General features: G+C 43.5%; 1 protein-coding gene across 1 annotated transcript in view; it reads left to right on the plus strand.

Annotated features, from left to right (window-relative positions):
- The window catches only part of SEC13 (SEC13 homolog, nuclear pore and COPII coat complex component), a 43347-nt gene that overhangs the window by 4067 nt on the left and 24489 nt on the right, over positions 1-14791 (plus strand). The window contains exons 3-5 of the mRNA XM_043442668.1: positions 1069-1184; positions 3561-3712; positions 4140-4273. Of these exons, the coding sequence (XP_043298603.1) occupies positions 1069-1184; positions 3561-3712; positions 4140-4273 (402 nt within the window). The remainder of the gene's footprint in view (positions 1-1068; positions 1185-3560; positions 3713-4139; positions 4274-14791) is intronic.

Raw genomic sequence — 14791 nt, forward strand, 5'->3', positions numbered from 1 at the left:
GGCATTAGGACATTTTCCCAAGGTTGCACAGCAGATAACCTGAGATAGGATTGAAGTCTCGGTTCTGTGCCCTGCTTCCTCCCAAAGTGTTTGACAGCACTCTGCAGGAACAGTGCTTCAGAAGTACAGTTACAGAAAAGATCTGTGTGAGCACTTCCCTGCCTGCCTTCCAGGAAGCCAAGACCTGGAGTGGTGGAGAAGGTTGACTTCCCAAGAAGAATCAGGATGTCTTCCTTGGGTATGGACTTGAGGAAGAAATGTCTAAGCAGACAGAATAATTGGTTACTTTTGAAAGGATGTAATTGCTCCTGATGACCACAGTGTGACAGCTGATAGTTCCTGAAACCTCAAAGGTAGAATAATGAAGTTAAGTCATCTGTTGGAATAGCAGGGCGAGCAAACACGAGGGCCAGTAAGTTCAGTGAGGCAGCAGGCAGATGGGCTCAGAGGAGCCATTGCCCAGATGGACAAGGAGCTGTGGGCAGGGCCCAGCCCTGGAGGGCAGCCTCGATGAAGTCGGTTCATCAGTGGTGGGACCAGCAACGTTGAAGTGCTGGGTGGAGAGTTCGGGGTCCTGGGCACACTGCTTGGGGAAAAGGTCAGATAGAAACCCAGGAACAAAGGCCCACAGAGGATCCAGGGCCATGAGTGGAGGAAGGAGCCCAAATGTCAGAATGGAACCCTGTGTCCCAGCCAGACGTGCATTGTGGAGGACCTGACTGGGTCCTGCCGTAGTCAGAGGCCTGCTTCTCTAAGTCGGCTTTAGCCCCGGGTTCTGGCACTGAGCTGAACCTCCCTGGTGGCATATGGAGCCTCAAGATAGCGGGGTGGGAGGAAGGAGAGAGAAGCCGCACGAGCTCCTTTCCTCCCATACCCCCCTGCCAATCGGGATTGGAAGGACTTCCCCGTGCTGTGAGGGGTCTGAAAGCAGCTGGGTGTGGTGTCTCCTGTCCCTTTCAGAAGGAAGTTTCCTGTGAGAGAAGTGAGAATGTTACCAAGCTATAGCTTCCTGCCTGGAGACGGTTCTCTGAGGTTCAGTTAATCTCAGGCCCTGTCCTCCCTCTGCAGCACGATGCCCAGATGGACTACTACGGCACCCGCCTGGCAACCTGCTCGTCAGACAGGTCCGTCAAGATCTTCGACGTGCGCAACGGGGGGCAGATCCTCGTCGCCGACCTCAGGGGGTAAGCGCCCCTGGCCCTGGACAAAGCCTCGGAGAGCTTTTGGGTTTCTCAGATGTGGCAGGAAGAGCAGAGCAGCCCCTGGTGTGGTTAGCAGAGAGGATACCTGGTCCCGGCCAGCTGACTGCCTCAGCAGGTGTCCCGGGCTAATGGGGCCAGGAGCCAGTCTCACCTCTGCTGCCCAGACGCCCACAGACAGCCCTGGGGTGAGAGTCAGGTCACCCCTCCGTCTTCACCCGCTCACCCCCGACACAGGCTGGGGCAGCCTCCACCCGGGCAGTGCCTGTCAAGTCTTTGGTGGCTACTGCTGTGTTCAAAAGTGGCGAACTACCTTTTCCTTTCCTTTTTAAACACGTTCAGCACACATGATCTATAGTGACTCAGGATATAAGAGTAATTATGTGGATCCCACAGTTGGGCCTGTTTGCACCGGCAGGTACTCAGTGAATATTTACGGATGTTTGGTTTGCCCTTCTCCCTGTGGAGATTCTTGAGGTCCTGGGTTTTTTTTGTGGCCACACTCTGGTGTTTTCCCTCTCAGTTCACTACCTCAGATGGATGGAGTTCTTATCCAGGTCCCATGAATCTCCAAGGGTTCTGTGGGTAGAATTCAGGGGATGGTGAACTCGGAAAGGGAAAAAATCACGTCTTTATTTTCAGTGATTCTGATATGTAGCATTTCCTTCAATTATGGCTATAGGCCAAGAACCACAGTAGTAGTATTCATGGTACCTAGCTGTCACTTTTTTTTTTTTTTAATATTTATTTGTCTTCACTGGGTCTTAGTTGCACCACTTAAGATCTTCTGTTTTGTTTAGACATGCAGATCTTTAGTTGGGGCATGTGGGATCTAGTTCCCTGACCAGGGATTGAACCCAGGCCCCCGCAGTGAGAGCTCCAAGTCTTGGCCACTAGACCACCAGGAGAGTCCCCGACACCTGTCACTTTGTTACCAGTAGAAGTCACAGATGTTTTTTATATCACATTGCAGTTGCAGCTTTCTCAAAACAGCACTCATGCTCATCATTACTGTGAAATTAGAATGGTTATTAGACTTGCCACTGGAGTTTGTTACTTAATGTATTAACAAAGAAGCACGTATATCACTAATAACATAAATTGTTCTTTAACTTTTTGATGACTATTTTAGTACAACTGGGTTTCATTTATAATCATCACTCTGTTTTATTCATTATCTTGAGAAGAGACCATAGCCTTGACCAGACTACACAGGAGAGGTTAAGAATCCCTGACAAGTGGGTACTCACTACATGTTTGTGAACGAATTAAAGAAAGCATGGCTAAGTCAGTAGCCATTTAGGAAGACGGGCCTAGAAATTCCTCTCTTCCTGGGGGTCAGGAGTTGAGTGACTAAGGAGCCCAGTGCCGCCTTCCCCGCCCAGCGGCCCCTGGCTGAGCAGAGAGCTCACAGGGCCAGGCCTGGCTGCCAGTACTGGCTTGGACACAGTGTCTATGTCACTCGGTCCTTTCTGCTCAAAGTAAATGAGAGATTGTAGGGTGAAAAAGTCATGCCCCCGTTCTTTGCTCCCTCAGTTAACACTATGCTCGTTGTAGGATGACTGAGTCTCTGAGAGTTTCATTAGCAGCTCCTTTGTGGAGCCTGGGGCTGGACCATTGTCCCAGCTGAGGGAGATGGGCTCTTGAGTGAGTGTCCGCAGCCCCGGGTGAATGGGTGAGCAGGGAGCAGCTCTCGGAGCTCACAGGCGTCGAACTTGTGTTTTTTCCTTTTCTCATGTGCCAAGCACTGTTCCAGGCTCTTAACTGAGTTATCACAGACATTTCCTTCATGACCACCATGTGAAAGAAGTCATATTGACATCTCTGTTAAGAGACAAAGCCAAAGAGAGGATACAGCCCTGACCTGAAGTCAGGCAGCTAGTGAGTGGGGAATGGGTGTGAGAGAGCCCATCCCATCCGCTCTGTGCTGCCCACCTCTTGGGTGCTGGGCGCCCCCTCTTCTGAGGGATGGACCCAGTGCGGAGCCTGGCACAGGGCACATGCTCAGACAGTAGTTACCAGGTGAACGCACAGAGATGGGAAGAGAGAGACCTGCCTTTTGAAAAAGTTAAGAGTAGTGGAGAGTACTAAGATGAAACAGTTACTGCCTGCTCAAGAGCTCAGCCTCCTCAGGGGCTCTGCTGGCTCAGGAAAGAGGGGCCGACTTGCTTTCAGCCTCAGGGTCCTCACTGTCCAGTGAAAGTCGATTTTGGAGTGACGTCATTCAGCTCTGTCCCTTTTGAAATTCTTTGGCAGTTCTCTCCTGAGAAGCCATTTGCTTCTGTCCAAAGTAGTGGCCGGCAGAGTGCCCTGGGTTCCTTTTTTGCCATTTGAACAGCCTCTGACCCTCTCGCCTTGCAGCCATGAGGGCCCCGTGTGGCAGGTGGCCTGGGCCCACCCCATGTATGGCAATATACTCGCATCCTGCTCCTACGACCGGAAGGTCATCATCTGGAAGGAGGAGAACGGCACGTGGGAGAAGACACACGAGCACGCGGGACACGACTCCTCGGGTACAGTGCGGGCGGAGGGCGAGCGCGGAGGGCCAGCGGGAGGTCGGTCCTGCCCGGGCTCCCGTTTGCCCCCGGGCCTGGGCCGCTTTCCTGTCAGCCTGTCCATAGCGGAGGGGAGATCCTCAGCCCTAAAGCCAGTGCACAGCACAACAAGAAAAGCAAAGACAACATAGGTTGGTTGGTTGGTTTTTTCCTTTAAGGTTTATTCATTTTAAGTACTGGTCTTTGTTCTGAGATTATAAGATAGGCTTTAGTTTATGATGATGATATTAATAGGTGATAGGTTTTTTGAAACTCAATTGACAAAATTACAACTTTCCCCATGGTGATCCCTATGATTTTTCTGGGTTTTTTTTCCCAGAAATTTAGTTAAACAGTAAGTCTCAGAAATGAAAGTCTGCTCACTGTGCCTCCTTCCTTCCTGCAGTAAACTCCGTGTGCTGGGCTCCCCACGACTATGGCCTCATCCTGGCCTGCGGCAGCTCGGATGGGGCCATCTCCCTGCTGACGTACACTGGGCTGGGCCAGTGGGAAGTAAAGAAGATCAACAATGCTCACACTGTAAGTCCACACCCTGCCTGCGGGTAGGGGGTGCTCTGCGAGCTCGCCACGTGTCCGCGGTTCACTCCTTAGAGAATGGCAGGAGCGGTGTCACTGCTGTGCGCTGGGCCACACGAGGGGTGCTGAGCAGACACAGTTGGGAGAGCAGGTCTGAGCCTCTTTGCCCTGAAGCCAGACAGAGGCTGCATCCAGGGAGGCCAGGCTGTACCTGCCTCATTCAGCCCAGAGCAGTGCTGGCACTGGTTCCTTCAGGCCAGGGTGGGCCAGGGCACTGCAGGGTGGCAACGGGTAGCCTGCCTGCCTGCCGCCCTTGCTGTGCACACCGCAAGTTGTCATGGCCTGCAGTGACCATGGGGACCCCTGGACCTGAGGGGTATTACGGAAAGCATCGTAGGAAGTTGGTTCTCTGCTTCCTGTGAAAGGTTGCAGCAGTCAAGAAAGCACTGTGAACAGTGGTGGGGGGGACTCACAGTTCTTGAGCCTCTAGTGTATGTCATGTAATCCTCACAGATGTTTGTGAATGAAAGGAAAAACTAACAAATGTACAGATGCGTGAGGTCACCAGTCCTGTTCTCATTTTATGAATAGATAAGTGAAGCTTAGATAACTGACTTAGAGGAGGTACTGTGCTGGGGTTAGAACACTGGAACCCGTGTACTTCTTATCTACACAACCGTCCAGGCTTGATGGCCTCAGCACTTCCGAAAGCTACCCAGACAGAAGTCAGCAGCCCCAAGTCTAACCCTGTACTTTCTCAGTTCTCAGATTCTGGGACTCCACAGCCTGCCCAGCCTTCAAGGCCCCAAGAGCCTGTCTGTGGCTCTTGTTACTTGGGACCCTGTGACCCCCATCTGTTGACTAAGTTGTAACATTGAATAGGCCTAGAGGCTTCTGGAAAGATGGCAGGGAATGACATCATAGTGCTTGAGTCTTCCACATCTCTGCATAAAAACGAGCAGAGCAACTTAGGCAGCAAAACCAAAACTTCCTGAGCAGTAGTTAACAACAGAACTGGGTAAAAGGTATTTCCATGAACTCCAAAGTACCAGTGAAGAGGGATGGCCCATCCACAACACCAAGACTGTGTGGTATTGGCATGCGAGCAAGAGGAGGAAGTAAGCGGTGAGCAGCGCCTTCCAGGGACACCTGCGGAGCACCGACAAAGAGCAGGAGGTGTTCGCTGGAAGCATAGCTGGCCACTTGGCCCACAGCCGCTGTCTGAACACAGGGATTTTGTACTTTTATTTGTAACATTTTAAACTCATAAAGTTCACCCTTTTAAAGCATAAAGAGTTCTGTAGTTTTTAGTATACTCACAAAGTTGTACAACTCTCACTATTAATACCCAAATAATTTTCATCACCTCAATAAGAAGCCCCATTAGCAGTCACTCTCCACCCCACCCTACCTCTAGCCTTCAACAACCCTAATCTAACTTCTGTCTATGAATTTGCCTATTCTGGACATTGTCTGTAAATGGAATTATGCAGTACAGTCCACAGAAGACTGACTTCTTTGACTTAGCATGTTTTCAAGGTTTATCCAGGTTTCATCCAGATCATAGCATATATCACTGCTTTGTTCCTTTTTTATGACTGAATAATATTCCACTGTGTGGATATACACATTTTATTTTGCATTTATTTCATTTTTATTCATCAGCAGTTATTATGAATAACAGTCTTACAAACATTGGTGTATAAGTTTGTGAAAATTTTAATTTTCTTGGGTAACTACCTGGTGTGGAACCGCCAAGCAAGGGAAGCTCTGTTTAATTTTTTGAAGTACTGCTAAACTATTATCCAAATTAACCACCATTTTACGTTCCTGCCAGCAGGGTATGAAGGTTTCAGTTTCTCCACATCCCTGCCAACACTGCTTTTCTTTTTATGATTGCCATCCCAGTGGGTGTAAAGTAGTACCTGCTTGTGGTTTTGATTTGCATTTCTCCAATGACTAATGGTGTTGGGCATCTTTTCACGTGCTTACTGGTCATCTGTGTGTCTTTGGAGAACTGACTGGGGGAGTGGGCTTGCACTGTCTTGTCCAAATGAGTGCAGGGGACCCACCATAAGAAAGACTAAAAAAAGGGGCTTGGGGAAATCTGGCCCTCACAACCCGCAGGGCTTGCTTTCAGCAGTACCCCTCATGAGCAGAGGGACACAGAGACAGAGAGACACAGAATGAAGGGTTTAGACCAAAGTGGGCGAGAGGAACACAGCCTTGAAATCCCCAAAGCAAGTGTCACGTTTCTTAACACTACACAAAAACAGACTTCTGAACTTAGGAAGGCTTTCCTGAACCTCACCATCAGGAAAACTAATTTCACATAAAAATACCAGAAAAGTATTTGAAGTGAAATCACATACAGAATTTTCCTTTAGGAAACAAAGAATATGTAGAATAGCACCTTTACAGACAGTGAAAGAAAGACATGCTGACAAAAATTGAATCAGTTGTCATCTATTTCAAATCAAGCTAAAAAGACTTTTTTTTTAATGACAAAAGACATAAAAAATAGCATAAATCAAAATTAGAAAAATTCAGAAAAAATGAAGTGACAGGACTCAAGAAAGAAATGTAAAATTATATATAAAGACTAAATTTTAGAAGGAGTGTAAGAGCAAATAAACAACAGAATAATGCCTTAAATAATGTGAAAAGAAGGGGAAATCCCCCCAAGATGAAGCTATACATAGATTTTGACAAAAAGTGGAGACAGGCAAAGATCAAATGTGAATATTAGGAGTCCGGAAGAAATCAGAACAAATACTAAAAATTGATTAAAGAAAAACTACCTTAAAATTCAAGAACTCTATTTGAAACTACATATTGAGAGAGTATACGTTATACTTAAGAATATCAACCCAGACTCACAAGCCAAAAGACCTCTAAATATAGTGAAATTACTGGCTTTTAAAACAAATCCTTAAGGCATCTAGGCAAAAGGAGCCATGTGATTTAGAAGGGAAACAGATTATCATCAGTCTTTTCAACAGCAATGATCAGTGCAAGAGAAAAAGGAGAACACGTTTGCAACACTCAAGGAAAGAATGTGTGAGCCAAGGATTTAACTTAGCGAAATTGACTTTCAAGTTCACACAGAGACTTAACGTACAAAAGTTTATAGCAGCTTTAATAGCCAAATATATAGGAAATAACCCAAAGGTGAATCAACAGGTGAATGGGCCAACAAACGGTGATCTAGTAGAAATGTTACCTAGCAATAAAAAGAAATGACTATTGATACAAGATAAATAAATTTTAAAATAACTGTGCCGAGTGGAAAAAAATATCAGTCAAAAGGTACATACTCTGATTCCACATAGTATGGAAAAACAAACTTGAGTGACACCAGATCAGTGGTTGCTGAGTTAGGGGGGTGGGGGGCAGAGGTGGACTGCAAACTTGGAGATGATAGATGCGTTCATTCTCTTTTTTACCAATAACTTACTGTTTTTTTAATCACTTTTTTTTTTAATGGCGGTATTAACTAGTCACCAAGCTGAGCATCACATCCCCCGTCATATACTTACTTTACAACTGAAAATTTGTATCCATTCAGCCAGCCTGTGTCTTTTGGTTGGAGCATTTAATCTGTTTATGTTTACAGTAATTATTGATATGTATGTTCTTATTGCCATTTTGTTAATTGTTGTGGACTTGTTTTTGTAGGTCTTTTTTTCTCCTCTTCCTCTTTTGTTCTCTTGTGATTTGATGACTAACTTTAGTACTATGTTTGCATTCCTTTTTCTTATTTATATTGTGTATCTACTGTAGATTTTCAGTTTGTGGTTACGATGAGGTTTTGATACAGTGGTCCAAATATAAATAAGATTGTTTTAAATTGCTGGTCTTTTAATTTTAAATGCATTTCCAATATTTTGCATTTGTACTCTCCTCACAATTGTTGATTTTGATACCATATTTCTGTGGATGATTTCCTACCTGTATTTTGTTTCCCTTTACCAGTGAGCTTTTCCATTCATAATTTGCTTGTTTCTAGTTGTGACCTTCTTTCACCCTGCCTAGAGAAATTCCTTTAACATTTGTTGCAAAGCTGGTCTGATGGTGCTGAATTCTCTCAGCTTTTGCTTGTCTGTAAAGCTTGTGATTTCTCCTTTGAACCTAAATGAGAGCCTTGCTGGTTAGAGTGTTCTTGGATGCAGGTTCGTCCCTTCCATCACTTTAAATATGTTGTGCTGCTCCCTTTCGGCCTATAGAGTTTCTGCTGAGAAACCAACTGCTAACCTTATGGGAATTCCGTTGTATGCTATTTGTTGCTTTTCCCTTGTTGCTTTTGATATTTTCTCTTTGTCTTTACTTTTTGTCAATTTGATTGCTATGTGTCTCAGCATTTTCCCCCTTGGGTTATCCTGCCTGGGATTCTGGTTCTTGCACTTCAGTGACTATTTCCTTTCCCATATTACGGAAGTTTTCAGCTATTATCTTTTCAAATATTTTCTCACATCCTTTCTCTTTTCCTTCTGGAACCCCTATAATGTGGATGTTTTGTGTTTAATGTTATGACAAAAGTCTTCCTTTCTTTTCAGTCTTTCTTCTTTATTCTTTTTCATGGCAGTGATTTCCACCATTCCATCTTGCAGCTCACTTATCCAGTCTTCTGCATTCCTCATTCTGCTACTGAGTCCTGCTAGTCTATTTTTCACTTTAGTTATTCTATTTTTCATCTCTCTTTGTTCTTTAGATTCTCTAGCTTTTTATTAAACATTTCTTGTGTCTTCTTAGTCTGTGCCTCCATTCTTTTTCCAAGATCTTAAAACATTTTTACCATCATTACCCTGAATTCTTTTTGGAGTAGATTGCCTGTCTGTACTTCACTTAGTTGTTCTTCTGGGGATTTATCATGTTTCTTCGTCTGGAGCATATCCTTCTGCTGTTTTATTCTGTCTAACTTTCTGTAATTGTGGTTTCTGTGTGCAGGGTGGTGGTTCTTGCTTCTGCCGTCTGCCCCTGGTGGATGAGGCTGGTCTAAGAGACTTCTGCAGGCCTCTTGGTGGGAGGGACTGGTTCCTACCCACTGGTGGTTGGAGCTGGGTCTTGTTCCCCTGGTGGGCAGGGCCGGCTGTGGGCTCAGGAAGACTTTATAGGCAGCCTGTCTGCTGATAGGTAGGGTTGTATTCTTGCCCTGCTGGTTGTCTGGCCTGAGATGTCTCAGGATTGGAGCCTGCAGGCTGTTATAACTGAAAGTTTGTACCTTTTGACCTCTTTCACCCATTTTGCTAATCCCTCATCACCACCGCTGGAAGCACCAACCTGTTCTTTGTATCTGTGAGCTTGGGGTTTTTTATTAGTGTTGCATTTAAGTGAGATCATACAGTATTTGTCTTTCTCTTTCTTATTTCACTTAGCATGATGCCCTCAAGATCCATCCACGTTGCTGCAGATGGAAAGATTTCATTCTTATTTTTGGCTGAGTAATATTCTTCTCTGTGTGTGTGTACACACCTCACCTGTTTATCCATTTATCTGTTGATGGACACTTAACTTGCTTACATATCTTGGCTATTATAAATGCTACAGTTAGCATGGGGGGGGGGGGTGCAGATATATTTAGAACTAATGGAGGGTTTCTTTGTTTTTTGGTATAAATAGCCAGAAGTGGAACTGCTGTATCTATCTGGTAGTTTTATTTTTAACTCTTTGAGGATCCTCCATACTGTGTTCCATAGTGGCTACACCAGTTTACACTGCCACCAACTGTGCACAGAGGGGTTCCCTTTTCTCTGCATGCTCGCAAACACTTGTGTGTTCAGTAGGGTGTGTTCTGACAGGTGTGAGGTGCTCTCCATTGTGGTTTTGATTTGCATTTCCCTGATGACTAGTGATGAGCGTCTTTTCAGGTACTTGTTGACCCATCTGTGTATCTTCTTTGGAAAACCATATATTGACATCCTCTGGCATTTTTTAGTTGAATTATTTGCTTTTTACTGTTGAGTTGTGTGAGTTCTTTTATATTTTGGATGTTGACCGCTTATTAGGTACACAATTTGCAAATATTTTTTCCCATTCCATACATTGCCTTTTCACTTTGTTGATGATTTCTCTTGCTGTACTTTTTGTTTGATGTAGTCCCTCTTGTCTATATTTTCTTATGTTGCCTTTGCTTTTGGAGTCAGGTCCAGAAAATCAACACCAAAATCAGTGCCAAGGAACTTAGCGCCTCAGTTTTTCTCTAGGAGTCTTATGGCTTCAGGTCTCACATTCTTTAATACGTTTTGAAGTCATTTTTATGTACGGTGTAAGATGGTGGTTCAGTTCCATTCTGACGTGGCCGTCAAGTTTTCCCAACCCTGTCTATTGGAGAGACTGTCCTTTTCCCATTGCATAGTCCTGGCTCCTTTGTCATAAATTAGTTGCCCACAGAGGCATGGGTTTATCTCTGGGTTCTCTATTCTGCTCCATTGATCTGTGTGTCTGGTTGGGTTTTATGTCTTTATTTTGAGTTTACATTTTAGTAAGGATAGAAAGTAACAGGTACATAACTGAATGTAGACAGCAGCAGTGTTACAAATAATGTCTGTCTGTTTTTAATGCCAGTACCATACTGTTTTGGAGAAGGAAATGGCAGCCCACTCCAGCGTGCTTGCCTGGAGAATCCCATGGACAGAGGAGCCTGGTGGGCTACAGTCCATGGGGTCACAAGGAGTTGGATGTGACTGAGCACACTGTTTTGATCACTGCATTTTTGAATTAAGGGGTCTTTTGTGATTCCATACAGATTTTAGGATTGTTTGTTCTGTTTCTGTGAAAAATGGCATTGGAATTTTGATAGGAATTTCATCAGATCCATAGATTGCTGAGTAGAATTGACACTCCAACAATACTCTTCCAATCCATCTGCACAGATATCTTTCATTTGTGTTGTCTTTAATTTCTCTCATCATTGTTCTCAGTGTACCAGTCTTTCACCTCATTGCTTAAATTTGTTCCTAGGTATTTTATTCTTTTTGATGCACTTGTGAATGGGTTGTTTTCACAGTGTCTTTTCTGATAGTTCATTATTGGTGTATGGAAATGTAAGAAATTTTTGTATATTGATTTTGTATCCTTCAGCTTTACTGAATTCTTTTATTGCTAATAATTTTTTGGTGGAACTTGAGGATTTTCTGTATATAATATATCATTTCCAACTACTGACAGTTCTACTGTTTCCTTTCCAATTTAGATGCCTTTTATTTCTTTTTCTTGTCTGATTGCTCTCACTGGGACTTCTAATACTTTGATGCATAATAGTGGCAAGTATGGGCATTTTTGTCTTGTTCCTGATCTCAGAGAATAATGGTAGCTATAGGCTTGTCATGTATGGCCTTTATGTATGTTGAGGGATGCACCTTCCATACCCATTTTGTGTAGAGTTTTATCATAAATGGGTGCTGAATTTTATCAAATGCTTCTTCATCTATTGAGATGATTATGTGATTTTTTTTTCCCTTCATTTTGTTAATCTGGTGTAAACACCTGGATTGATTTGTGACTGTAAACCAGCCTTGAACTTGGTTTGCTGATTATTTTGTTGAGGATTTTATCATCTATATTCACAGTTAGCGGTCTAATTAGATTTTCTGTTTCTTCATGATTCAGTCTGGCAATACTCTGTGTTTCTAGGAATGTATCCATTACTTCTGTGTTGCCATTTGTTTGCGTATTATTTTTCTTAGTATACTCTGATGAGCTTTTGTATTTCTGTGGTGTCAGTTACCCCTCTTTCATTTATCAAGTGAAATTTGAGCCCTCTTTTTTTTCTTGGTGAGTATAGCTAAAGGTTTGTCTGTTTTATTTATAGTTTCAAAGAGCCACCTCTTAGTTTCATTTATCTTTCTATCGTCTTTTTAGTCTCTACTTCATTTATTTCTACTCTGATTCTTGTTACCGCCTTCCTTCCACTGAGTTTGGTCTTCATTTGCTGTTCTTTTTCTGGTACCTTGAGGTGTAAAGTTAGGGGTTTTTGAGTTTTTTTTTTCCTTTAGGTATTTATTGCTGTGAACGTCCCTCTTAGAACTGCTTTTAATGCATTCCATGAATTTTGGTGTGTTGTATTTCTGTTTTCATTTGTCTGATGGTGTTTTTGTTATTACTCTTGATATCTTTGTTAACCCGTTGGCTGTTCAGTAGCATGTTGTTTATTCTTCACATATTTGTGGATTTTCCAGTTTTCTCCTTCTTATTAATTTCTAGTTTCATATCATTGTAGTCAGAAAAGATGCTTAATAGGACTTTAGTTCAGTTGCTCAGTCATTTCCGGCTCTTTGTGACCCATGGACTGCAGCACACCAGGCTTCCCTGTCCTTCACCAAGTAAGTCCTGGAACTTGCTCAAACTCATATCCATCGAGTCGGTGATGCCATCCAACCATCTCGTCCTCTGTCGTCCCCTTCACCTCCAGCCTTCAGTCTTTCAGGGTCTTTTCCAGTGAATCAGTTCTTCACATCAGGTGGCCAAAGCATTGGAGCTTCAGCATCAGTTCTTCCAATGAATATTCAGGACTGATTTCCTTTAGGATTGACTGATTTGATCTCCTTGCTGTCCAAGGGACTCTGAAGAGTCTTCTCCAACACCACAGTTCAAAAGCATCAATTCCTCTTCGGTCAGCTTTATTTATGGTCCAACTCTCACATCCAAACATGACTACTTGAAAAACCATAGCTTTGACTAGACAGACGTTTGTCGGCAAAGTGATGTCTCTGCTTTCCCTAATATGCTGTCTGGATTTGTCATATCTTTTCTTCCAAGGAGCAAACGTCTTTTAACCTCATGACTGCAGTCACCATCTGCAGTGATTTTGAAGCCTAAGAAAAGACAGTCTGTCACTGTTTCCTTTGTTGCCCCATCAATTTGCCGTGAATTGATGGGACAGGATGCCACGATCTTAGTTTTCTGAATGTTGAGTTTTAAGCCAGCTTTTTCACTCTTCTGTTCACTTTTATCAAGAGGTTCTTTAATTCCTCTTCACTTTCTGCCGTAAAGGTGGTGTCATCCCCATATCTGAGGTTATTGATACTTCTCCCGGCAAGCTTGATTCCAGCTTGTGCTTCATCCAGCCCAGCATTTCACATGATGTACTCTGCATGTAAGTTAAATAAGCAGGGTGATGGTATACAGCCTGGACATACTCCTTTCCCTATTTGGAACCAGTCTGATGTTCAATGTCCAGTTCTAACTATTGCTTCTTGACCTGCATACAGATTTCTTAGGAGGCTGGTAAGGTGGTCTGGTATTCCCATATCTTGAAGAATTTACCAGTTTGCTGTGATCCACACAGTCAAAGCCTTTGGCATAGTCAATAAACCAGAGGTTTTTCTGGAATTCTCTTGCTTTTTCTGTGATCCAGCTGGTGTTGGCAATTTGATTTCTGGTTCCTCTGCCTTTTCTAAATCCAGCTTGGACATCTGGAAGTTCTCATTTCGTGTACTGTTGAATTTTGAGCATTACTTTGCTAGCGTGTGAGATGAGTGCAATTGTGCAGTAGTTTGAACATTCTTTGGCATTGCCTTTCTTTGGGATTGGAATGAAAACTGACCTTTTCCCAGTCCTGTGTCCACTGCTGAGTTTTCCAAATTTGCTGGCATATTGAGTGCAGCACTTTCACAGCATCATCTTCTAGGATTTGAAATAGCTCAGCTGGAATTCCATTACCTCCGCTAGCTTTGTTTGTAGTGATGCTTCCTAAGGCCCACTTAGGTGAGTGATCATACCATCATGGTTATATGGGTCATTAAGATCTTTTTTGAATAGTTCTTCTGTGTATTCTTGCCTCCTCTCCTTAATATCGTCTGCTTCTGTTAGGTCCATACTGTTTTTGTGCTTAATTGTTCCCATCTTTGCATGAAATTTTCCTTAGGTTTTTCTAATTTTCTTGAAGAGATCTCTAGTCTTTCCCATTCTATTGTTTTTCTCTACTTCTTTGCATTATTCACTTAGGAAGGCTTTGTTATTTCTCTTTGCTGTTCTTTGGAGCTCTGCATTCAAATGGGTATATCTTTTCTTTGCTCATTTGCCTTTCACTTCTTTTCTCAGCTTTTGTAAGGCCTCCTTAGACAACCATTTTGACACTTTTCTTTCCTTTTTCTTGGGAATGTCACGAACCTCCATGGATAGTTCTTCAGGCACTCTTACCTATCAGATCTAATCCCTTGAATCTATGTCACTTCCACTGTAGAATCATAAGGGGTTTGACTTAGGTCGTACGTGAATGGTTTAGCTTAACTTCCTTGAAGTTAAGCCCAAATTGTGCAACAAAGAGTTCATGATCTGAGCCACATTCAGGTCCCGGTCTTATTTTTGCTGACTATATAGAGCTTCTCCATCTTTGGCTGCAAAGAACATAATCAGTCTGATTTTGGTATTGACCACCTGGTGACGTCCATGTGTAGAGTCGTCTCTTGTGTTGTTGGAAGAGGGTATTTGCTATGACCAGTGCAATCTCTTGGCAAAACTCTGTAGCCTTTGCCCTACTTCATTTTGCACTGCAAGGCCAAACTTGCCTGTTACTCCAGG

This window comes from Cervus canadensis, chromosome 22, assembly GCF_019320065.1.
Source record: "Cervus canadensis isolate Bull #8, Minnesota chromosome 22, ASM1932006v1, whole genome shotgun sequence".
Lineage (NCBI taxonomy): Eukaryota > Metazoa > Chordata > Mammalia > Artiodactyla > Cervidae > Cervus > Cervus canadensis.